Source organism: Halichoerus grypus, chromosome 12, assembly GCF_964656455.1.
Source record: "Halichoerus grypus chromosome 12, mHalGry1.hap1.1, whole genome shotgun sequence".
NCBI classification, from domain to species: domain Eukaryota; kingdom Metazoa; phylum Chordata; class Mammalia; order Carnivora; family Phocidae; genus Halichoerus; species Halichoerus grypus.
In genome coordinates, this window is record NC_135723.1 from 101,730,952 (window position 1) to 101,757,509 (window position 26,558).

Below are 26,558 nucleotides of genomic sequence, written 5' to 3' on the forward strand. Positions count from 1 at the left end.
AAGTGGTCCTGGGCGCCTGGGTGGCTCAGTCAGTTGAGTGATCGACTCTTGGTTTCAGCTCAGGTTGTGATCTCAGGGTCCTGAGATCGAGCCCCGCATTGGGCTCTGTGCTCAGTGTGGAGTCTGCTTGGGATTCTTTCTCCCTCTCCCTCTGCCCCTCCTGCTCGTGCTGTCTCTCTCTCAAATAAATAAGCAAATCTTAAGAAAAAAAAAGTGGTCCTGAGTTATTCAGGACTCAGGATAGCAGTTGGGAAACGCTCACATCATGTGCCATGGAAGAGATGCTGACCTTTTGGGAAGTGTTCTGGCTTCCACATTTCTGCCGGTTGGGAGAAGGTGGAGTGGGAGTCATTGTTGGGGAGAAGCGCAATAAAGAGATGCCTCTTTCTGCTTAAGAAAGCCAACTAAAAATCAAATGAGTAGAATTTTGCAAAGTATATTGGAGGGAACAAACCTCTTTGGCAATATTATTACTAGAGATTGTACTTGAAGCGCTTCTTCCAGAACATGAGGTTTATTTCTCTCTGGGTGTTTTGTCCTAACACTGTCACAAGCAAAGCCATTAGTCTCTGATGTATCATTTATAATCTAAGAAGAATGACACAGATGCATATTTATAATATATAGAAAAAAATGGCAAAAACATGAACATAGAAGTTATGCCTAAGGTTTGCTTTCCTTTGCTTTTGATGACAACAAAAAAGTAAATAAAAGCAAAAGTCATGTGTAATTGAGAGCTTTAAAAATTTCCTGATGGCTTTTATTTATTCAATAATCATTCCTTGAAAGTGGCAACAGGATGCTAGGTAGTGTGTAATGAACTGGAGACAGAAGTATATAAAAGACATGCCTCAACTATCAGGGAGCTCCTGTGCATGGGAGTGATGGAAGCGTCACCCTCACGATGCCATCCAATAAGGCAGGGGTGGAAGGGCGCACAAGGCTCTCTGGGAGCACAGAGGAGAGAGTGGTGAGAAGAGGGATAGCTTCACAGGGGTGGCACAGCTCGAGCTGGGTCAACAAGGATGACTTGTTTCAGCGACCGTCCAAAGCAGAGGCTAGAGGAGTGAAAAGGCATAGAATGAGTGAGAATATATGGTTTAGTTGGGAAAATTACAAGCAAAACAGCAACTGTTGATTGTCATTCCCCTTCTTGTTGCTCAAACCCGATTCCAACCAGGAATTGGCAGCCACATGCTTCAGAGGACACAGGTCCCTTTCCAGCCCAAGGGAGGTGGTCTTTAATAGTGTCAGCCCATCACAGCCCATCAGTTCCCTGTACCAATGGCTGCTTTTGGCATAGGCTGATATTGAATTGTGTCCCTAAAAGACATGTAGAAGTCCTAGCCCCTGGTACCTGTGAATGTGATCTTATCTGGAAAGAAGGCCTTGGCAGATGTCATCAAGTTAAGATGAGGTCATTAGAGTGGGCCTGAATCCAATATGACTGATGTCCTTCTAAGAAGAGGAGAACGCCATGTGATGATGTGGGCACGTGGGGAGAACCCTATGTGATGGAAGAGGCAGAGATTGGAGTGATGCATCTATAAGCCAAGGAACACCACGTATTGCTGGCGACACCAGAAGCTAAGAGAAACACATGGAAGGATTCTCCCCAAGTCTTCAGAGAGGACACAACATTGCCAACACCTGATTTTGGCCTTCTTTTCTCTAGAACTGTGAGAGAATAAATGCCCCCCTTTTTTTTTTTTTTAAGATTTTATTTATTTATTTATTTATTTATTTGAGAGTGTGAGTCAGGGGAGGGGCAGAGGGAGAGGGAGAGGGAGAGAATCTCAAGCAGGCTCTGTGCTGAGCGCAGAGCCTGATGCGGGGCTCTAACTCAGCACCCTGAGATCATGACCTGAGCCAAAATCAAGAGTCAGACACTTAACTGACTGAGCCACCCAGGCGCCCCAAGTGTTTATTGTTTTAAGCACCCCAGTTTGTGGGCTTTGTTTCAGCAGCCCCAGGATACTAATTGAGCCAGGTTAATGAAACATGAGGGAAGCAGCTAGGGAATTCTGGGAAAGCATTTCCTCCCTCTCCCTCTTGGGAAGGAAGATGGGGGCATTTCCCCCGGTCCCCGTCCATTCCAGTTATGGTGTGTGGAGTGGCTATGGCCATCTCTCAACAGCAAGGGATAAGTCTGAGGACAAAGGCCAATGTGCTGGTGGAATGGAATGTACAGGCCTACAATATGTCATTTGGTTGAATGGTTGAATTCAAGGGGTTGGATTATCCTGGAGTTTCTGGATTTCCTATCGTATGAAATAAAATGTGCTCATTCCTTGTGGCACCTTAAGTTTTCTGTTATCTGCATATGGAAACATCTTAGCTGATAATGAAGGGTTAGTGGTGTCTAGAGGAAATAATTAGGGTCAGGAAATCTTTTATTTCCTACCAGCTGCTGACTGTGGCCACCATTCCCAATGAGTCCTATGCAGAAGGGACACTCCCCACAAAGGCACATATGCTTTATATATTTATTTTTATTTTTTAAAAAGATTTTATTTATTTATTTATTTGAGAGAGAGACAGAGCACAAGCAGGGGGAGGGGCAGAGGCTGAGGGAGAAGCAGGCTACCTGCTGAGCAGGCAGCCCGATGTGGAACTCGATCCCATGACCCTGAGATCATGACCCGAGCTGAAGGCAGATGCTTAACCGACTGAGCCACCCTGGTGCCCCGCACATATGCTTTATTACGAGCTAGTCCCAGTTCCACTGAGGCTTCTTCTCTGGCAAAGCAAACTGGGCCATATATGAGCCTTGAGGTCCTGCTGGGTTTTGTATATATTTCTCATCCCAGAAATACTCTCCCACCCCACATTCTCCACCATGCAGCTACTCTCCACCCACCCTCTGGGTGTCAGCTTAGATACCATCGCTTTGAGAAGACTTCATTGACTCCCAGGTTTGGGTCAGATGCCCTGTTATTGGCTTTCTGGGCACCCTGGACTTCCCCCATCTTAGCATTTACCACACTGTGTTGTGGTTGCCCGTTTACTGTCTCTACCCCTCACTAGACTCTACAGTTTGGAGGCAAACACTGTTGAGTCCTCTGCTTCCTGTTTCACGCCCAATATAATACAAAGCCCACCTCACTTGATAAATATGTACTAAGTGAAGGAAAATAAGAGACAAGGCAGTGCCACAGTTTGCAACCCAGAGTTTACCTACAACACTCTGACTAGGGCCTTCAAAGAACAGGAGCTGGGCAGGCCCTTGGCAACACACAAAGCAGGCAAGTCACTGTTTGTCCCTGGCCTTGGGGTCCTATTCAGGGATTCCTCCACCCTCCTGACCTGTCATTTCCCTCTCATCTTCTACTCCTCTCTCCACTTCACTTGGGGTGGGCGAGGGGAAAGGAATGATCATGGGTTACCTAGAATGACCAGTACATCTAGTACTTCTTCTAGGGAAAAAACACATTGCTTTAAATATTAGTGATACTACATGAAACTAAGTCTCCAGAAGCTCCTAAAAAATTAATGTCAAGAATTTATGGTAGGGCAGGGAGCTGGAAGCAAGTGGGGCTTTCATGCCTTCATAACATAGTGGGTAGGTACTTGCCTGTTTTGCCTCCCTCTCCCCCACTAACTCCTTTTAGAAGAAAGTTTATTTAGTTATTTCTGCACCCCATGTGGGGTTTGAACTCAGGGCCCGGAGATCGAGAGCCACATGCTCTACTGACCGAGCCAGCCAGGCACCCCTGGTTCCTGGTTTCACTAAGAACTTTGGGAGAATCATCTCCTGTTTGATACTTGCAAACATCTTCCCGTGGTGATCTTGCTGGGGTATTACCTCCATCCAAGGTCACTGATCCATCAGTTCTGACGGTAATTGTTTCATCTTTAAGGTGAAGGTTATTCATTCACTCAACAAACACTTAGGTGCTTCCCATGTATGCACTAACTAGTGTGCTGAGCACCAGGTCACCCACGGTGAGACAGACACCAGCCCCATCCTGGCGGAGCCTACAGTCCCGTGGGGCGGGGCTGGGGGAACCACAAACAAATCAGCATTAAAAATTTGCTCCAAGCGCTGTCAATGAAAGTAATAGGTCCTTGAGATAGAGTAAGGTGCAGGGAGGGGACCTACTTAGGATGATTAGGAACAACTTCTTGAGAAGGTGACTTTCCAGCCGAGATCTAAAGGATGAGAAGGAGCCAGGCCCCGGAAACGAGGTCACGTTCGTGGTAAGTCAGTTAAAAATAGCCCCCAACCGCTCAGCAGCGGTATTGGACGTCCACGCGAGGAGGCCTCGCCGCCAGTAGTAAAGATGGCGGTCGGGCGGCGGGGCGGGGCGGGGCGTGCCCGCAACCTGATTGGCCGGCTGGGCAGCGTCACGTGGGCGGCCGCTGAGCATCCGGGCCCCCGGCGGCGGCGCTGCGGAGGCTCCCGGGAGCGGGCGGCGCGGCGAGCGGACGGCGGCGGCGCCTCCCGGGCCGCCCGCGTGGGCCAAGCGGCACGCGTGCCGAGCATGGCGGGCTCCCTGCCTCCCTGCGTGGTGGACTGCGGCACCGGGTAAGAGCCGCCGGCGCCCGCCCCGCTCCCGCGCGGCCCGCCCCTGCCCCGACGCCGAGCACCTGCTCCGCGGCCCGCCCTGGCTCACCTGGCGGCCGCACAACGCCCCGCCGCGGGGCCCGGGCCCGGCGCTCGGCCGGCCACCTGTGCGCCCCGCCCCCTCCTCCCGGCCCCCGGGGCCACGCGCAGCGACCGCTCACCTTGAAGGGCGCGGATGGCGGCAGCGGTGCGCGCACCTCGCCTCCCACTCTCCCGCGCGCCGGGCCGCTGCAGACCTGCTGACGTTCCTTGCCTCCCGCCTGCCCAGCCGTGCCCCTACCTGTGCCCCAAGTGCCTGTCACTTCTTGCTCATGATTCTTGACCACTTACTTGTGGAGGGTTTCGCATCACTCTACCAACTTGACACCTTTTGTGCAGCCCGCTCTGCTCTCTTCCAGGATCGAACGGCTCACGGCTGAGCGCTTGCTTCAGTTTGCGTTCACTTGCCTTTTCGCTTAAAAACAAATGTTAAAAAGGCTCCATTTTGAAAAAAAAAATCTAAATCTGGGAAAGCCTCTTTGTGGTATAGTTTTTTTTTTTTTCCTCTTTACTTTTTGGTTGAGATTGTTTCTTTTGATGTTGTTACAACATGCAGAAGAGATCTTAGGAAATTTCCTGTATTTTCAGCGGCCCAAGCTTAGCTGATTTTAGGAAGATGAATCCACCTAGCTGGTAGTTTGGAGATTTAGGCATGCCTGCTTGCATTATAGATGAAGTGCTCAATGAAATAGCCTGGAAGTAAATGTAGTCTCTTAAAGATTTTTTGACACGGGACTTTACATATTTTTGTCAGAAAATCTTCCATGGCATGTTCACCTTAGCCTTGATTCTTTCTGTAGAAAAATGCACTTGGTTTGGTTTCCTTGACAACCTTGTGGGGGTGTCTTCTTTAATCTGTTACAGTCCATCTCCTACTGATCATGCTTTCCTTTTGCTGCTGAAGCCACTAGCATTGATTACAGGCTGGAAAAAATGGCCTCTTGGCTTGTGCTAATTCTTTTTGAAATAAGTATTGTATCAGAAGTTTTGTGGCTCTTTATTTTAGAAGTTGTTTTGCTACCTAGAACACAAACGAAAATCAAAATTGATGTAAACACCCCCCCCGCCCCCATTGTTGCCTCCTTATGCCCCCTTCTCCCACAATATGGGTATTCATCCCATGCCCACCTGAGGTCTGGTTGTGTCAAGAGTGAAGGCAGCAGGTAAATGTATTTTTTCCACACGTGCATGTGAAATTTTGGCTTTTGTATTTTTGGTCTTGTAAACCTATTGAAATCTAAAGCATTTCTTGGTAGTAGCATTAAGGTAATGGCTACAGAGTTTGTCATACCTTTAATATTAGTAAGCTGGGGGCCTTACTCATCATTCTTGCTATAAATGTCTAAACCGTGGTGCTGTTCTGACCTTTTGAGGTAAGTGGTAAATGTAACTTGGCTCACTTGGAGATATAACTTCATTATATCATTGTTTTATGACCCCAAATCAATGCAGTTGTCTTTTGTCTGTTGTAGGCTTTGGCAGTCTGTTGTAGACAGTGGCAGGGAATCGTCCCGCTAGGTTTCACATGGACATATTCTGTCGTGGAAATGACGGTGATTTACCATGAATTCCCAGGGTCCAGTATATGGTCAGAAGGAGCAGCCTCGGAGGGCTTAAATTTACTTGAGCATATCAATAGTTCTTATATTTCCCAGAGAGTGGAAATTGTTTTTGACTTTTACATCAAAATAGGATTTAAAAAAAGGTAAAATGCCCCTAAAAATAACCGGGACGAAGGAAAAAGACCTAGGTAGTCATCCTAAACTGTAGACCAGTGGTCACTGTGGTTGGGCCCCACATTTGGCCTTAGTCTGCCTGTCTGACAAAATTAGTAGAGAGTCATTGTCAGTTATGCAATTCTTGTCATCAAGAAGGAAGAGAAATACCTGCTTCTTAGGTGAAAAAGCTTTTTTTCTAGTACTAAATTCTAAAAGAAAAATTCACGTGGAACTACACATAGTGAACAGTAGTCATTTAATAGTGTACCAAGTACTATTTTTTTTATCATAAATAAAATTCGTTCTTGTAGCTGTGCATCCTCCTCTAATAGTCCCTGAGACCAACTCAGTGAGCACAAGTGTGCTGGGGAGGGGGGGCAGGATAATGTGGACCAAGGTACCTCTTTGATCCAAAGATAAAGCTTTGTTTATTTAAAGGGATCACTGGGCTGCATAGTTTTCAGAGACCATTCCACAAATTCTAGTCTCACTTCTCTTACCTTTTTTGGTATTTTTTAAAAAAGATTTTTTTTTTTTAAGTAATCTCTACGCCCAGTACAGGGCTTGAACCCACAATCCCAAGATCAAGAGTTGCACCTCCACTGACTTAGGCAGCCAGATGCCCCTTTTCTTGCATTTTTAAACTTACTTTGAAAAAATTTCAGATTTACTAAAAAACTGCAAGAAGAGTACCAAAAAACACTACTATATATATATTTTTTGGGGGGGGAGGGAGGGAAAGAGGGGTAGAGAGAGAGGGGCAGGCGTGGAGGGAGGGGCAGAGAGAGAATCTTAAGTAGGCTCCACACCCAGCGTGAAACCCAACGTGGGGCTGGATCTCACAGCCTGAGATCATGAAGTGAGCTGAAATCAAGAGTTGGACGCTTAACTGACTGAGCCACCCAGGCGCCCCTGCCTCTACTATATATTCTTCATCCATTTTCACCAACTATTAACATTTGCTTTATCATTCTCTGTATAATCTATACATAGTATTATTTTTCTGCACTGTTTGAGAGTAAGTTGCAGATATTGTGCCCTTTTATACCAAAATACTTCAGTGCATACTAAGAAGAGGGACTTCCTCTTATATAATCAGAGACCAATGATTTAAAGTAAAAAAAGTCTGACGTTTACGCAGTGGTGTTCTCTAATATGCTGTCTGGATTCCCATGAATGGTCCTGTCTGTGTGTTGTGGACTCTTATTCCCCTCCCTCGTCCAGCACTGCACCTGTCTTTGAAGTCTCATCCAACTGGACCAGTCCCTTAGCCTTGTTCTGGTTTTCAGGACGTTGACATTTTTGGGAGCCAGTTGCTTCGTATATTGTCCCTCAGTGTCAGCTTGTCTGGTGTTTCCCCATGATAGATTCAGGGTATGCATTTTTTGTCAGGAATATTGCAGAAGCGACGCCCATCTTTCTTGGTGCATCCCACCAGAATCTCCCCACCCCCGGCATTCCTGAGATATAACTGACATATAACATTGTGTAAGTTTAAGGTTGTACAACATTGTGATTTGATATATTTATATATTGCAAAATAATTACCACCATAGCTTTAGCTCACACCTCCCTCACATCACATAGTTGCCATTTCTTTTTTGTGGTGAGAACATTTAAGTTCTAGTCTCTTAGCAACTTTCAGGTTTATAATACAGTATTACAGTATATATAGTATATTACAGTATATAATACAGTGAACAGTATTACAGTACAGTGCTGTACTGTACGTGAGATCCCTCTAGTCGGAAGGCTTAAAATAGTGATATGCCTCCTCCTTAATGAAGTTCACTTGGGTTATTTGGATGGGGTGACGTCCACTAGATATCCCCACTGCGTTGTTCATTTTTCCCTTTGTAATTAATGTCATTTATGGAGAGATATTTTGAGATTATGTAAATGCCTGTTCTTCGTTAAACTTTCACCCATTAGTCTTAGTATCCGTTGGTGATTTTTGCCCTAATTGATAATTGCAGTGATGATGGCCAAATTGTGATTATTTATACTCTAGTGTCATGTCTACATTTATTAGTTAATGTTTTACTCTAAGCGCACACTTTCCTATAGTTCTCATCTATTTATTTATCATTTGTATGGGTTATTATTTTATTCAGAAGGTTGTTCTTACTATATTTAATGGGTTATTATCTGTTATTGCCATTACTTGTTTTGACGCTTAAATTTTTTGAGATTTGACCAATAAAAGCCCATTCAAACTGTTTCTGGTGTTCTTTAGACATGGCCCTTTTTTTTTTTTTTTGAGCATGTTGCTATTATCAATAGACTGCAATGATAGTCTTGTGTGCGCATACATCTTTTTGTATTTTTTGCTGGGTATCTCTGGGATAGATTTCTAGAAGTGGGATTTCTGGGTCAAAGAGTAACTGCATATGTAATTTTGCTAGTGAGTGTGAAATGCCACTCAGCAGTGTGTATCCTCACCAGTAATGTATGAAACTGCCTGTGTCTTCTTACAGACTCACTAACAGAGTATATTGTCAAATTTTTTTTATTTTTACCAATCTAGAGGGTAAGAAATGATATTATAGTTTTAATTTGAATTTCTTCTTATGTGGGGAGATGGGCATCTTTTCATTTGGTTAAGAGACATTTACATTTCTGTATTCTGTCGTGTCATTTCTCTGGCCCATTTTTCTGTGTGTTTTTGGTTTTGTGTTTCTTTGATTTCGAAAGTATTAGGGTGTGTTGGAGGTCCCACAGACCGCTCCTGGCTTCAGCGATTTGCTAGGAGCAATTCCAGGACTGTAGTGAAAAAGTACAAAGCAAAATCAGCCAAGGGAAAAGGCACATGAAGCAGAGCCAGGAGGAAACCAGGAGCAAGCTTCCGGAGTCCTCTCTCACTGGAACCACACGGACGTGCTTCGTCAGCCTCCGTTCTGACAGCACATCGAGGAAGCTCCTTAAAGACTCCACGCCCAGCATTGTCGAGGCTGGCCATGGCACCCCTGCCTAGCGCATACCAAAATTGCAGAGCCCCATGAGGGAAAGCAGATGTTCAGCTTAAACTATTTGCGTGGTTCAGGCACAGTGAATACCATTGAGGGAATGGCAGGAATCCTCCTGAGCCCAGAGTTTCCAGATGCCCGCTGAGTGGCCAAGCTTGCAAGCAGGATTTCTAAAGAGCACAGTCTTGGGCCTCTTAACTCTTTTCTGCGTGTTGGGCTGTTAGCTCTTGATGATGTAAGTCACAAATACATTTTCCCTATATATCATTTGTCTTTTGCCACGCAAAGGTTTTTTAAAGTAATCAAATTTATTTATCTTTTCCTTATTTTTTCTAGATTTTGAGTCATAGTTAAGAAAGTCCCCCCCCCCCGCCATTCCCAGGTTATATGGTTTTTTTTTCTAATGGTTTCATTACCCCCCCCCCCATTTAAATCTTTAATCCATTTGGAATGTATCCTGGGATATGGTATGAGGAAAGGACCCAGTTGGAACTATTTCTGTCTTTTTTCCTTCTGGCTATCTCATTTATCTCAACATCATTTATGGAAAACAAAACAAAACAACCCTGTGCTTGGAGATTCTGCATTTATCATGTACTAAATTTGTCTATGCAGTTGTGTTTATTTCTAGATTTTGTTTCGAGTTGCATTAATCTATCTATTCATATACCACCGCCACCACAGAGTTTTAATTACTGAGGCTTTAGAATGATTTCATACCTGGTGGGGCTGGCCTCTCCTACATGTCCCTTTTTTTAGGGCTTTCTGGTAAATTTTTGCTTGTTGTTCCTCCTAATGAACTTAAACTCAGCTTCTCTAGTTCCATAGGGAGAATGCCTGATGGTATTTTTATTTGGATTCTATTAAATTTATAAGTTAATTTAATGAGGACCATCATCTTTGTGATGGTGAGTCCTCCCATGGAAGAACATGGCATCTCTTTCCATTAGATCAAGTCTGTTTTGTGTCTGTGGGAATACTGTGTTTCGCTCAGGTGGATTTCTTGTTAACTTTGCACCTAAGTATGTGATTTCTGTTTCGCTATCATAAATGGTGTCTTCTTTTTCATTACGTTTTCCATTTTTCTTCAATACATTAAGGCTCTTAGTTTTTTTCTGTCAATTTTGTAACCTACTTTACAAAATACTCTTAGGTTGTATGAATTTTTCCCTTGATCTTTAAGATTTTCCAGATATGGAATCTTTGGCAAATAGAGAGGGTTTTACCCCTTCCTTTTTATTGGTAGGAACTCTATTTGCTTTTTTTTGACACACTGCAGTGACCATTACCTCCAAAATAATGTTAAATAGGAATGGAGTCAGTGGGCATTATTCTTTTGTTCTTTACTTTAGTGTGGCAGCTTCTGGTGTTTCTAAAATAAGATGCTGACCTACGGAATGGGAGAAGATATTCACAAATGACATATTGGTTGAAGGGCTGGTATCCAAAATCTACAAAGAACTTATCAAACTCAACACCCAAAAACCCAAAAATCCACTAAAGAAATGGTAAGAAGACATGAACAGACATTTCTCCAAAGAAGACAAACAAATGGCTTATAGACACATGAAAAAATGCTCCACATCACTTGGCATTAGGGAAATGCAAATCAAGACTACAATGAGATACCACCTCACACCAGTGAGAATGGCTAAAATTAACAAGTCAGGAAACGACAGATGTTGGCGGGGATGCGGAGAAAGGGGAACCCTCCTACACTGTTGGTGGGAATGCAGGCTGGTGCAGCCACTCTGGAAAAACAGTATGGAGGTTCCTCAAAAAGGTAAAAATAGAGCTACCCTGTGACCCAGCAATTGCACTACTGGGTATTTAATACAGAGGATACAAACATAGTGATCCAAAGGGACTCCTGCACCCCAATGTTTATAGCAGCAATGTCCACAACAGCCAAACTGTGGAAAGAGTTAAGATGTCTATTGACAGATGACTGGAGAAAGAAGATGTGATATATATCTACAATGGTACATTACTCAGCCATCAAAAAGAATGAAATCTTGCAATTTGTAACAATGTGGATGGAACTAGAGGATATTATGCTAAGTGAAGTAAGTCAGTCAGGTAAAGACAACCACATGATTTTACTCATATGTGGAATTTAAGAAACAAAACAGGATCATAGGGGAATGGAAGGAAAAAGAAAGTAAGATTAAATCAGAGAGGGAGACAAACCATGAGAGACTCTTAACTCTAGGGAACAAACAGGGTTGCTGAAGGGGAGGTGGGTGGATGGGGTAACTGGGGGATGGGCATTAAGAAGGGCACGTGATGTGATGAGCACTGGGTGTTGTATGCAACTGATGAATCACTGAATTCTACCTCTGAAACTAATAATACACTACACGTTAACTAAATTGAATTTAAATAAAAAAAAGATGCTGGCTTTTGCGCCACTGCTGGTGTGTGTGTGTGTGTGTGTGTGTGTGCGCGCGTGCATGTATCATGTTAGTAGTCCATTTCTATTTTTTGGAATGTTTATATGGGTGTTGGACGTTGTCACATACTTTATCATAAATGGAACATGTAGTTTCTTCCTAATCCAGTTAATATGATGGGTTGTATTAATGGATTTCCTTGTAGTGAACCACTTGCATTCTGGGATAATCCCCGTTCGATCATGATGCATTATTTTTTGCTGCGTAGGTAGATTGTTAATGTTTTATTTAGGTTTTTGCATCAGTATAAGTGTGAGTGATTTATAGTTTGGTTTTTTGGTGGAATCCCTGTCAGATTTTGAGATCAGTGTCACACTCTCTTCATAAAGAAATTAAGAAATTTCCCTTCTCTTTCCGTGCTCTGGAGTGGTCTGTTTTGGTATTGGGATTACCTGAGTTTTAAGGTCTTGGTAGAATTACCCCAAGAAACTGTCTGGATGGACTTAGTGCTTGCTTGTAGGGAGACTTCTGCTACTCATCCTATTTCTTAAAAGCCTGTTGGACGTTCCGTCTCAAGTGGAATCAATTTTTTTGTGTTGTATTTGTCTAAAAAATTTTCATTTCATCTAGATTTTTCAAATGTATGTATATAGTAGCCTCATGATTTAAAAAAATGTCTTCTGCATTTATGGTTATTTTCCCTTTTGTCACTCAAATTTATGTGTTTTGTTCTCATCCTTTTTCTTGGTTTACCTAGTGACTTGTCTTGTGCATCTTTTTTCAAAGAATGAGCTTTGGGGTTTATTTACTGGTTTTGTGATTTTTCTGTTTTTTGACTCATTTATGCTGCTTTTATTTTTATTTTTTTTCTGCTTTCCTTTGTTTTTGTCTGTTTTTGAATTGGATGTTATATTCATTTTTATTTTTTCCTTTAATTGAAGGTACTTAATACTACAGAATTTTGGCTGCTATATCTTAAGCTGTATGTGTCCCTTAGATTTAGATATATTTTTTATTATAATTTTCAAGAAATTTCTGTATTTTTCTTCCGAGTTTCCCCCACAACTAGTATTTCTATGCTAGCATGTTTTAAAATTTTCAGGTATAGAGGCCTGTTTATTTTTTTAATTTTGTTTTTAATTTCTAGTGTTGTTGCAGCATGTTCAGAGAGTGCTGTTTGCTTTATTTCTATTCTTTGGACTTGACGGTGTCTGAGACGTGGTCCGTCCTGCGCACGTTCTGCCTGTGCTCACGTGAAGATCTGTTCTCTGTTAGTGTGTTCAGCGTTCGACGTGAGCTGCCTTACGCATGGTGTTATTTATGTCTTGCAGTTTTTTCCCCACTTACTCTGTGTTGGGCTGAGGGTGGTGGGTCAGGTCTTCTGTCACTATTTCCCCTTGCTTTGTGAAGGTACGGTACTGCTGCCTCGTGGAGTGTCTCCCCCAGCTGGTGCTGGAGCGTGGTGATGGCGCCCTGTTTCCGGGGGCCTTTCGGGCTCCTGAGAGTCTGAGATCTGCTTTGCCAGAAAGTAAAAGGATGGTCAAATACATACCAAACAAATGCAAAGCAACAGAACGCAGGAGTATTATTTAAACACAATGTAAAAAGTTTTGATAAAAATGTAGACTTCATCTCAGAGTAATGTGCACGCTAATTAAGAGTCAGGTAGTGCTCAGAGGCTGATGCGCAGACATGGGGTGCTGTCCTGCCTGCTCTTCTGTCTTTGCCCAGAAACAGCTACTTTCAGCTTTTCATTCTGTGTCTTCTAGCATTTATGGATTTCCGTGTTTCTAAATAATGGGCATGTGGATCTATCTTTTGATTATCAGTTTTTCACGTTATCTGTTAATTTACTGTTGTTAGATGATGGTGTCTTGCATCCTGCCTTTGCCCTGTTTCTCCTCCCCTGTTCTCCCAACAGAGGTATATTATTACATTTTCCGCTTAATTTGTGATCACTGTTTGTATTCCTACGGCTGTGCAAGTGTACGTCCTCGTTCATGGAAGTGTACCGTAAGGGTTTTTTCTCTTAAATTTTGTTGTTATGGAACTTAATGATTGCCTTCTTTGTTTTGTTTTCTTTGTATCCACTGCTAATTATTTTCCATATTTTCAAGTAGCCACCTTCTCAGTACAGTTTTCCATAAGGCTAATCACATTATACGCCCTACCAGAGTATGTTTGTTTTTGGAGACCTCCCCTTTGCAGACATCTGTCCTCCTCTCGGGGGTGGTTGCTTCCCAGGCCTGCCACACAGCCCGGGACTTTCCTTATAACCTTCTAGGCCTTTCCTTTGTCTTTCTCCTGGATTGAGTGTGTTTCCCAAGTGCATTCCTTCCTGCTCTCTGCTTTCCTCCCTGCTGGTGGTCCTCCAGTAGCCAGCTTTGTGGAGCAGGGAAGGTAACCCGGCGGTGCAGGGGTTCGTGGTGGGTGCCTTTGCCGTGCCCGGGTCCTGGGTCTCACGTCTACCCATCTGACCCGTGCACGTTTGTCATCCTGGCGTCTCCTGCCATTGTTCTGAGGGTTCATGAACCTCTCGCCTGTGTGTCTCTTCCATGTCTTCTTTTTTGGTTTTCTCCTTTGTTTTGGTAGAGGGCATCCTCCAGTAGCTTTCTGGGAAAGGACATGTGGGAGGTAAATTTTTAAAATGTCTTGCTTTTCTGAAATGTTTTATCTCTAGTCCCTCACTTGGTTGATTGTTAGAGTGTAGTATTCAGTGTTGGAAATAATTTTCCTTCAGAATTTTTAAGACGCTGATTCTTTGTTTTCTTGCTTCTGGTTTTGCTGCTGAGAAGTCTGAAGACTTTGTAAATGACTTTGACTCCCCCATTCTCCTTTCTGGGAGCTTTTAGGATTTCTCTTTGTCACTGGTTTCTGAAATTTCACAACAACATGCCTTGAAGTGGGTTTGTGTTCCTTTGTTGTGCTGGGCATTTTGTGAGCTCCTTCTGTCTGGAAACGAACATCTTAAATTCTGGGTAATTCTTTTAGATTATTTCTTCCTCTGCTGTGTGTGTGTGTTGTGTGTGTGTGTGTGTGTGTCCCGTGCTGTTTCTGTGTAGAATTCTTGGGCTGTCTCTCTGATTTTCTTGTCTCTCTCGTTTCCCGTCATCCGGTCCTAGTCCCTTGCTTCCAGGATGCACCTTGTCTCCTTAGCCCTTCTCTTCAGTGTTTCCATTCTGCTCTTACTTTCAATTTTCAAGAATTCCTTTTGTTTCCTAAATGTTCTTTTACTAATAGCCTCTCATTTTGTTTCTTGGTTGTGGTATCTTCTCATAGGGTTTTGAGGATGGTGGTTTTTTTGGTGGTCGTGTTGGTGGGGTCTCTCCCTACGTAGGTTTTTTTCTTCTAAGTTGGGTTTTGATTTGTGTGCTTTCATCTCTGTTTTGTGGTAGAGGCTTTCCTCAGATGTTGGTAATTTCTGGCTGCCCGGTCATGATGGAGAGTCACTGGACTCTCAATGTGTAGATTTGCTTATTGATTTTGAGCTTCACCATGGCTGATATGGGCAGGTTGTTTGTTGTGGAGTCTCCTGGCATTAGGGTCTTTCGATCTTTCCTTTTGAACTGGTCATTTCCCCAGAGACTGTACCTGAGATCCTCTGCTTGGTGGGCCGGGCCTGGGTGCTGGTGTTCTGAGAGCTGAAAGGGGGAGAGAGGAGGGCGTGGGAGAAGGTGTCTGAGCCATCAGCGTTTACACTGGATGCAGTCGGGAGGGCCCTTGTGGTCAGGATGGTGCTGGCTTCCCCCACGCCCAGTGACTTGGAGTCCAGAGACCCTTTGCTTTACCGTCTCCAGAGAATCAGCTTCTGGAGAATGCTGGGGTCAGGGAGGAGCCGCGGCCCCCAGCGCAGGGTGGGGGAGGAGAATCTCACCCGGGCCCCCGGATTTGGGCCCTTCAGTCTCACTTCCACGGCACCTGTGCAGCTACCCATTCTGGAACCTTTAAGGATGCAGGCATGTGTGCTGGGCTGGTTCTCAGCTTGGCCTCTCCTGTTTTCTTCTCTCGAAGCCAGTTACCACTGATCGTCTGCTATCCAGAACCAAACCTTTGCTATCGCCTCCTCTTCTTTTCTTCCTATTGTTGTGGTTTAATATATCTTTCAAAAAATCATTTTGCTTTGATTTTAGTGGGGCTTTGGGATGGAGTGAAATAATTATATTATATATTTAGTCCACCATTTTAATCTGAAAGTTAGAGTTCACTTTATAATGACCAAAATCCACAAAAAGACCATACCTCATGGTCTTATATTTACCAAACACAGATCAAAAAATGCTGCTTATAGAAGGACAAATGAACAAGTGTATTCAGTAATGTAAAATTCACAGATCACATAGACAAAAAAAGGATATTGGATTTAGATAAAATAACTAGTAAATTTGAAGTTATATATTGAACTTTTTGTCCTATAAACAGAGACTACCCTTTTCTATTCAGTAACCCAAGGAATGTTTGAAGAACTTGATCATGTATTAATTTACAGTATACAGTGTAGAGAGGGTGTGTATTATTTAGAAACTGTACTTGAGATCTGGGGATAATTTTAGTTTTATCAGAACCATATTCTAAGGCAGGTGTAGTCACTTTTTTAAACTGAAAACCTTAGGAAGGAGTAGAGCTATTTTGGCTGGAGTTCGGGGTTTAAGACTGGACCTCATAAGGGGTCTCAACCAAAAGAACCTCCCCACAGGATACAGTTTGAAAAACACTGTTCTAGGATGTGACATTTCCACTTTTAAACATAGATTAATTGAGCTTAAGTTGTCACCTTCTGCTCTAGACACATGGTTGTAGGAGGAATTTTAACTATATATAAATATGTTGAGTTGACAGTAGTCAGATTAATTCTCTTGACGGCAGAATTGAAAAGTCTGTGTGTTACTGCTGTGGAAAAATAGTGGCGTTTAACAGAAGAGTGAAAGAAGCTTTGCACCAGGGCTGTTTAAAATGTTTGGGGCAAATGAGGATATATTGTATTTACAGAAAGAGACTTTGGAAGGATACATAAGAATAGGTGGTGGAAGGTAGAAGTGGGGTGGACGGTATAGGCTTGGGAGTGAGACTTCTTAATGGATACCTTTCTACGGTGTTTTGAAGTCTGAACTAGGAGGACATACTTGTGTACGAGGCAGAGTGGTGACTACGGGTTTTGCTCTATGCAGCTCCTCATTCTGTTGGCATGTGAGAAAGACTTTCAGGCCAGGGGATGCACGGAAGTAGCCCTGAGCTTGAGAATGTGGCATAGTTTATGTTTTCTTTGAGAAGGGTGCCTACCTTTACTCCGCTGGCTATCCTTTTGGAAGAGAGTGTTCAAACAAACAAAGAATCAAGGGCTTTTAACATAAAAGTTGTTGGTCTTGATTCCTTATGTACATTGGGAAAATTTGATTGACATAGCTCTGCCCATTTGGATGAAAAGATATACATAGAACTGGAAGAGAAACAATATGAAATTTTAGTATAGCGAGGGACTTTCAAAGTAGAAACTACACAGGAAGTTATTCAGGAAGATAATTGGTAGATTTGATCGTCTAAACTGTCAACAGTTATATTCCAGGAAATGTGTAACTGGGAAAAATTGGTGATGTATAAGAGCAAGGATTCATATCCTCAGTACGTAAGGATTTGCACAAATTGATAAGGTACTAAAGCTCTAGTAGAAAATTATCTAAGGGTAGTATGTGGAAAAATATAGATGGCTCATACACCTCAAATGACATTTTTAAAAAAGATGTATTTATTTATTAGAGAGCGTGCGTGTGTGCAGGGCGAGGGGCAGAGGGTGAGAAACTCAAGCAGACTCTGCCTGGAGTGTGGGCTGTCGCTGGGCTCGATCTCACAACCCTGAAATCGTGACTCTTGAAGTCAGGAGTCGGGTACTCAACCAACTGAGCCACCCAGGAGCCCCTCAAATAACATTTAATAGTAACAAAGAAAATTATCAAATAATGGATCCTTTTACTTTTTGAATTAGAAATTTTTTCTGGAAATGGTAATATTTAATATTTTCTGGAAATGATAATATTTAACATTAGGTAGGGATTATTATTATTTACCTTTTACAGTTGAAGAAACTGAAGTATGGAGGGATTAATTTACTTGCCTAAAGTCACGTAGTGCTGTGTTTGAACCCAGCATTGCCAGCCCCATTAAACTCCCTCACATCATAAATATGTACTGTTTCAAACAGCACATATTGCCTATCTGTGTATGGCAGTAACGTAAATCTCCATTTTTGATGGCTGTATAGCATTTTATGGAATTATTATGATTTACTTAATATGTCCTGTGTTGATGCATTTGGGTGTTTCTAGTGTTTTGTTGTTGTTTGCTGTTACAATGCTGCAGTGAACATTTTTTGTTCCTATCTTTGCCTACATCTAAAAGTGCTACTGTGGGGTAAATTCCCAGAAATGTGCTATTTGGACAACAGGGGATATGCATTTAAAATTCTGATAGATAATGTGAAACTTCCCTGTATAATGACTCTTCAGGCTTTTACTGCCACCCATGTATAATTTACCACCACCTTCTTTAGTATTGGCCCAGAGGTTGAATGGTCTTGAAACCGATTTGTAGCTGAATTTAATGCTATTTGACATTTCTTAAAAAAATATCACTCTTCCTATGTAAGAGTAAGGCCTGTCTCAATTTATTTGCCTGTTTGTGTATCGAGAGTTCTTCGCGCACATCTCTCTCCCCATCTCTGTATCTCCCTCTGTCTGTGTAGTTTAGTCTTGAAGGTAATACGATACTGTGTCATTGCCGTTGTGAATGGGATCTTTTCATTCGGTGTGTATTCTCACTTCTCATTAGGTAGGAAAGTTGTTGATTTTTGTCTATTTAGTAACTGGCCATCTTACTGAATTCCCTATTTCCTTTAATTTTCTACTTAATTTCCTTAGATAGTCCAGTCTGCAATTATCATTTATAAATAAATTTTTGTCTCCTCCTTTCCAGTGTTACTCCTTTTATTTAGTTCTTTGTGATTTGTACTGTCTAGTGATTTCTTTTTTTTTTTTCAAAGATTTTATTTATTTATTTGACAGAGACACAGCGAGAGAGGGAACACAAGCAGGGGGAGTGGGAGAGGGAGAAGCAGGCTTCCCGCGGAGCAGGGAGCCTGATGCGGAGCTCCATCCCAGGACCCCGGGATCACGACTGAGCCACCCAGGCGCCCCCTGTCTAGTGATTTCTAAGCACGTTGACCATCAGAACCACAGGGTTGGGATAGAAGATGTTAAAAATACAGGTGCCCAGGCTCCTTCTCTGGAGATTCCCATCAGTGATTCTGGGGCAGGTACTAGGAATATGTATTTTAGAAGTTTCCCTGATGATCTGTTCAGAAGGTTTGGTACATTTTTTCTGGAAGCCTACCCAGGTGACCTTAAACTCGCCTACCAGAGAAAGTAGGCCATGCTGCAATAAAAAAAAAAAATCAATATGAAATTCGATTTCTAATAGGTAAACATTTTGAGGAATATTTTGAGGACCGGGGCCATGCTTTCCCCCCTCCCTTCTTAGTATCCTCATGGTATGCCTACTACATGTTTCTAGCTAGGAAACTGACAGGGATTAAAAAAAATGCTTCTTTGTTTTCATAAATGGTGTCTTTTTTTTTTAATTTTTTTTTTTTAAAGATTTTATTTATTTATTTGACAGAGAGAGACACAGTGAGAGCAGGAACACAAGCAGGGGAAGTGGGAGAAGGAGAAGCAGGCTTCCCGCCGAGCAGGGAGCCCATTGTGGGACTCGATCCCAGGACCCTGGGATCATGACCTGAGCCGAAGGCAGACGCTTAACGACTGAGCCACCCAGGCGCCCCCATAAATGGTGTCTTGAACATGGTCCATATTTAATAGTTGTGTTTTACTTGTTGTTTTTTTTTTTTTTTTTGGTTCTGCTCTTTATATAGTTGAGCTGTTATAAGATTACCTCTAATGGGGCATGCCAGTCTAGCATTGGATTGTCCTCCTAGGAGAGGATTATAGGATGAGCACTTGTTAGGTTACATTTGCAGTGTTACATTTAATATGTTCTCATTAAAGTTTGGTATGAGCTGGGTTGATAAAGGTTTTATTAAAATTTTAAATTTGAATGTCTCTTTAAAGAAATCTTGTTAGACATTCATTACATTGTGATTATTCAAAGTAACAAAACCTCAAGCGTATTTGATGCTCTATAAGGAGTAGCAGAAAAAATCTAAAGATATTAAGTTACCTTAAGTGACCTGAATAGTTTATACTTTGCCATTGTTTTTAATGGCTTCAGTTTTGGTAGGAGATAGGGAGGATCTCATAGTAATTTGTTTATACATAGAAACACTAATATGTCTTAATGTTAGTTTGCCTTAGTCATGAAAATCATTTGCTTAATGTTACTGATGCTCCGTTACCTGTGTGACTCGATGACAGAAGGCCTCCCTTGCAGGCTGTCTGTCCGGGAGAGCGCCGCGCCTTCAGGATCTCAGCATTCCAGCCGCGGTCGGCGAGCGGCGCGAGGTGGTGGTGTCATCAGTATTCAGTTGAATTTTGGAGCTGTGAGTCTAAATGTGCTCCAGCCCATTTCTGCAGTCTGACCTTTTGCTGCTCCGGGTTACATGTAGTTCATGATTGCAGGGTACAAGACACAGTTGCGGAAGGATAGCTGGTATCCGCTGGGTTTACCATTTGTGCGTTTCATTTCCACCACAATGCAAAGGAGCGTGTCTGTGGTGTGTAGACTCGTGTACAGCAGAAAGACCGAACACAGCCACACACCATCCCATGGGTGTGTTTTCTGAGCTTTTCAAAATTTTAAATTAAGAAATATTTCAAACGGGGTGCCTGGGTGGCTCAGTTGGTTAAGCGATTGCCTTCGGCTCAGGTCATGATCCTGGAGTCCCGGGATCGAGTCCCGCATCGGGCTCCCTGCTCAGCAGGGAGTCTGCTTCTCCCTCTGACCTTCCCCCCTCTCATGTGCTCTCTCTCTCTCAAATAAATAAAATCTTAAAAAAATATATATTTCAAACGTACAGAAAAATAACAATAGTAAAAAAATAAAACTTAATGTAGATAGCACTGTTCTAGTGCTTTCTCTGTTTCCCTATTTATACATAAAACTCGCCCTAGGAAATAGGTTGTATTATTATCCCCATTTTACAGATGGAGAAACTGAGATACAGATAGGTAAAGTAACTTGCTCAAAGTCACACATTTGGCAAAAAACAGAGCTGGGACGTGAACCCGAGCAGTCTCATGCCGGAGTGCATGGTCTTAACCAATACAACACACTCTTGACTTTCAGAAATACAAAAAAATAATAGATAGAAATGATACTTAGCACCTAATTTTAAAAAGTGTTAATATTTTACTGTATTTGTTTCAGGTTTTTCTTTTCTTTTTTTGAAAATAACCTCATCACAGAAACAACTGTTTTCTCACCTATAAAATGAAAGATTATGCTAGTTGATGGGTCTGGTCTTTTGTGGCCCCATCACCTTGTGTTTCTGACTTTCAGCATCCCCCTTTCCAGCGCCGCTCCTTTGCCCAGCAGCTGGACAGCAGTGGCCTTTCCTTACGTTGGTAAGAGCGCACGGCGCAGGTCTCTAGGGAGTGCCCGCCACGTGCCAGGCACAGTGCCGGGGGTGTAGGTGCAGTCGGGAACAGGGACTACGTGCTGTCCTCGTACGTCCTCGTACGCCTTGAAATCTCACAGTGCGGGGAGGCAGATTAAGCGCAAGCTGTGTATTTTTGGGGGGTGGGTGATGTGGCCTTTTAAAAACCATAGTCTTAAATTTGAGGATTTTAGTGTTTCTGACCTGCTTGCTAGGCTTCTTTAGCCTTGGGTCAGCAATTCAGTTTATTTGTATTTATTGTCTGGAAGATACTTCCAGAATGATGGTTGAATTGGGAATTTTTAGAAGTTTAGTATATGTTGCCTGCCTTCTGGAAAGTCCCCGGCTCTGGGTTGGCTTTGAAACCTCCCTCTGGGTCTGGTGAGCCCTGGAGTGGGGTCCACTTGGTTTGTGTGTCTGGTAATTTGTGGAACTTGGGGGGCCCTCAGATGGGTCTTGGAAACTTATTATGGGGCCTGTTGGGTTTCAGAGCCTAGCCTCGCCCAGGTTCTTGTGGCACCAAGACGTCAGATCCTTGGAGACTGAGCAGTAAGGCGTGATTTAAATGGAGCTAACTTGCCATTTTTGGCTCACCAAAGCTTATTCATTCACTGTGTGTTCAAAAATAGTAAAATTAGCATATGGTAAAATACATTGAAAAATCATAAAATTAATTTATTAGAATTTAGAATGTAGTGCCACATCAAAAAATTTTAGTATCGAGCATCTTGAAATAATTTATAAAATAGAATGAATTAATAAGGTTACTTTCAACACTGCTGGGGGGTATTTTTCTTCATTACAAGCATTACTGCGGAACGATGGCTCAGTTGTCCAGACTTTACTGTTCGTTACAGTAAAGCCTAATAAGAAAGGAAGAGCTGATGAGTCTTTTCGGTTTTCAATTTTTTATTTCCAGCAGATGGTTCTCAGTGGTGGTCCCCCCCCCACCACTTTTTTTTTTTTTTTTATTTAAGGGATTAGCAAATGCTTTTGGAACAGATAGTAGTATTTTGGCATTTGTTTTAGTTAAGACTTTTGGAATCCATCACACAGAGTATCTTGACAGAAAATGGGCTCCTTCTGAAATGAGATGATAGAGATGCTCCTGTCAGATATTCTCAGGAGGTGGCAGTAACTGTTTCTAGACATATGCCATGACATTTTAAGAAAATTATATAATCATTTTTAACCTCCCCCCCCCCCCAAAGTTCATGAAGTTTGAGAAGTAAGTACACTTCTTTGAGAGCCAGCTCTGGGATTTAGCCTGCATATTTAGATTGGGTTTTTTTTTTTTTTCCTGTTCACCAGCTGCTTGGCTTTGGGCAGCTGAATTAACTTCCCAGTGCCTCAGTGTTCTCATCTGCTAAATAGGGATAATATTTACTTTCTCTCCTGGGTTTTTGTAAAAAGTAAAAGAGTGTAAAAGCACTTGGAAAGTCAGTAGGGATACACAAATGTGATTTATGTGTTAATGCATGTGTGCAAGATTTTCCCCAGTAGAAACAAGCATAACATGTTATGTTTTAATAACAGCTTGCTTATCTGAAATTAGGGTTTGATTCTCATCATAAGCTTTTTATTTTTATTTTTTTTACATTTCAAGTGACTATTTTGAGGCTTGGTATTTTCAGACTTGGAGAGCTTATAATAGAAGACGCTAAGGGGATGCAGGGGAGAGTATTATTGTCTAAACCTGTGTTGATGACTTTGTGCTTTTAGGTACACCAAGCTTGGCTACGCGGGCAACACTGAGCCACAGTTCATTATCCCTTCATGTAAGTACAGCCCCGCCCTTGCGCTTCTAAATGATTGGGGTTCTCAGCATTCCGATTGTTTTTCAAGGCATATTAATTGACTTGCCACCTGCTTTTAGAAGACTGTTCTGGTGACCGGGGAGGGTTACTAATGTTGACACGCCTAGGGCTGAATATTGCTGTGGACTGTAGCTGCGGCCTACAAAGCCCCCAACTTTCTGACCCTCTGTCTTCTGACAAGCCCCTTGTCACTGTCATTGGAGTTTCCGCCTGGCTGGTTGGCAGGGGCTGTTCATTCAGTCATAAATGTCGGAGCTACTTGGAAGAAGCATATCTGGTCCTTTAAGGTTAATTTGTAGTTTTAAATAAGTGCAATTTTATTAACTTAGCAACTCCGTGGACCGAATATCCATTGTGCTGCACTGTTCACTCTATTGAAAGACCTTTTTTTTTTTTTTGAAATAAGAGGCCTGATGACTGTTTTATTGTGTTCAAAGTATCTGCCTTTGTTTAAATTTTAGTTAGTAGAGAATGATAAACTTAAAAGAAGTGTTCTCATATTTTGGCAAGAGCGCATCCTCCCCACTCTTTGTTTCCTACAACAGCCTCCAAGGACAGGTCAGTTGTTTGTAGGGTAGAATTTTTCTCTGAAACCGTTCAAATTCTGAGTTATTATTTGGAGACAGTTTACCAGAGTAACGTCTGTCCATCCAGAGTGAAGGGAAACACTGCTTCCTAAACGTAGCTCTTGTAAGATGAGTTGTGATCTTAGAAAGAATTCTAAGTCGTTCTGGGGCCAGTGACATTGTAACAACCGGCTCTTGTGAGCAGTATGGAACAGGGAAAGCTCAGGAGAGCTGGAGACAAGGAGCTTAGCATTTATTCAAGGGAAGACTAAAGCCTTTTTGGGTACGTATATGTATTCTCTCAGATTCCTTGAGCACATTTTATTCACCTCATTCTCCTTCCTTGCTGGCTGGCTGAAGTTGATCATGCATTTGATTTCTAGGTTTGAATACCTTGGTACCATGATGCGGTGTCTTCAATAAGAGGCATGATTTGTCTGCTGTATCTTTTTTTTTTTTTTTTAAGATTTTATTTATTTATTTGACAGAGAGAGACACAGCGAGAGAGGGAACACAAGCAGGGGGAGTGGGAGAGGGAGAAGCAGGCTTCCCGCTGAGCAGGGAGCCCGATGTGGGGCTCGATCCCAGGACCCTGGGATCATGACCTGAGCTGAAGGCAGACGCTTAACGACTGAGCCCCCAGGTGCCCCTGTCTGCTGTATCTTTATTTAAAATTCATAATTTGGTGTCCTAGTTTGCTAGGGCTGCCATTACAAAATACCACAGACAGGGTGTCTTAAACAACAGAAATGTATTTGATCCCAGAATGGAGCCTCGAAGTCCGAGATCAAGGTTCAGTCAGGACTGGTTTCTGGTGAGGCCCCTTCCCTTAGTCTGCAGATGGCATCTTCTCACGGTGTCCTCACGTGGCCTTTTCCCTGTGCTCAGTTGAAAGAGAGATCTCTGTTGTCTCTTCCTCTTCTTAGAAGGCAACAGTGCAGTTAGATTAAGGCCCCACCTTACGATCTCATTTAACCTTTATTACCTCCTTCTAGTCCCCATCTCCAAATGCTGTCACACTGGGGGCAAGGGCTTCAACATAGGATTTTGAGGGGACACAGTGAAGTCCATCACAGTTGGCACTTTGTAGGCTAGATGAGTCTTTTGTGAATTTCATTATTACGAGTGCCCCAGAACTTGATCGTTCCATGCTGGATTGATAAATTGAACTTTCTGACTTTTCAGAGCAGATTGGATTTTAACCTTGTTAAGTGCCACAACTCTAAAAGGCTGACCTTGCACCTTTTGCTTTAATGCATTGCCATTTAAAACTGCCAGCAGCATTCAGCTGGCTGGCCCATTTAACCTGTCATCATTAACAGGGAGGAGAACTGAAGTCACTTAGTAGCAGGATTTCATTCACTGTCAGACCGCAAGGCAGCCCTCAGATGGGTGCTGTCAGAACCTTCACAGTAGCAGGAGCTAGAAAGAGCATAAAAATGTCAAAGAGGTGGGAGTAAAAGAACAGTTACATTGTTGGCTGAATTTGTTGCAGGAGATGGAGAAGCCCCAGGAGGCGAGGTGGGAAGATGTTTGGGCAGAAGTGAGGATGCTGAGATAGGTAGAGGGCCTCGGTTACCTCGGGCTGTTGGCTTCCCTGCTCATCTTAGTTCTGGGAGCTGAATCGCTTTTCTGGCTAGAAAGGCTCCATTCACAAGGTGAAGTTCAAGACACGTGCAAAAGTGGCACCTGCAGAGAAAAGGTGGAGTTTGTGTGGACATGTGGTCAGGCTCTCTGATGCTGGTGGACATAGAGGCGAGGTGCACTGGGTGTGTGAAGAATAGAAGTGCTCTCATGGTGTTGGAGATCCCAACTCTGAGCAGAGAGTGGCAGGAAGTGTGGTTGGAAATGTGGAGGAGGGCCAGACGATGAGAGACTTTGTTCTCTTAGTTTTATTTTGCATCCAGGAATTTTCCAGTTGTTCCTTGAGGGGCTCCGTTGGGCCTTCCCCCGGACTAGAGAGGTGCCGAGCCCTGAGCCCATCCTGCTCTACCAGGCAGCTCCACGCGTATCTGATTTGTTTGCACTTGTGTGCAGGATTTTCTTGATTGTTTGAACAAAGGTTTTCCCTACCTTTTTTTGTCTTTAAGTTGTTGGAGTATACTGAGAGTCATTGAAACGTTTCCAGCAGAGGGGTGAGTGTATGTGTGGTGATCATGTCTATAGAGGAGCACATGGGGGGTGTAGGGAGGGGTCAGGAAAAAGTAAGTACATTTCAGACATTCTGTGTTTGAAGAGTAGGGGTGTAAAGTTCCTGTAGGCATCAGGCGAAAGGCGTCATGCTCAAGGGAAGGTCTAGACTGGAGATAGAGACTGAGCCCAGAGATGTTTTCATTTTTTTTTTTAGTGAATAGAGTTCTTTAATTTTTATTTCAGCCAATGAGTTTTGCAGAAGATAATACGGCATAGACCCATGTACCCACCACCTGGAATGAACAAATGCTGACGTGATTTCACCCTGTACATACATAGTAAACACACACATCAGAGTGGGTGCGGCCCTCTCCCTTTTCCTCCAGCCTGACCCCCTTCCCTGGTGCTCCCTCCTCTGCCAGGTGCTTCCTGTGGCCAGTGTGTTCTACCCTGACCTTGTAGGTACAGAGCTCCTTAGCTGTATGTAACGTTGGTCTATTGTTTAAATATTTCCAAATGATACCATACTGTAAATCACTTTCTGCATTGTCCTTTAAAAAAAATCCCTCAATAATGTGTTTTTAAGATTTATCAATGTTGATATATATAGTTCTCGATCACAGTTCTAGCATTTGAATCTCAACAGTTCTTTGTTTTCATTTGGGCATTTTCCAGTTTTCTCTAATATACAGAATGGTGCAGTAAACCTCTCTTTATCCACACGTGCTAGTTTCCCAAGAGAAAATAATGCACGCATCGTC

The 26,558-nt window shown here is 42.8% G+C and overlaps 1 protein-coding gene across 6 annotated transcripts in view; it reads left to right on the plus strand.

The window, feature by feature from the left end:
* Positions 1 to 4,347: 4,347 nt before the first annotated feature.
* The window catches only part of ACTR3B (actin related protein 3B), an 88,979-nt gene continuing 66,768 nt past the window's right edge, over positions 4,348 to 26,558 (plus strand). For 2 of the 6 annotated variants that reach the window (XM_078059771.1, XM_078059772.1), the window contains exons 1-2: positions 4,373 to 4,528; positions 23,004 to 23,059. In XM_078059771.1, coding sequence (XP_077915897.1) covers positions 4,485 to 4,528; positions 23,004 to 23,059 — 100 coding nt within the window. In that variant the 5' untranslated portion in view covers positions 4,373 to 4,484. Of the gene's footprint in view, positions 4,529 to 23,003; positions 23,060 to 26,558 lie in introns of all 6 variants that reach the window. The other 4 variants (XM_078059774.1, XM_078059773.1, XM_036069035.2 and 1 more) reach the window with 4 other exon arrangements.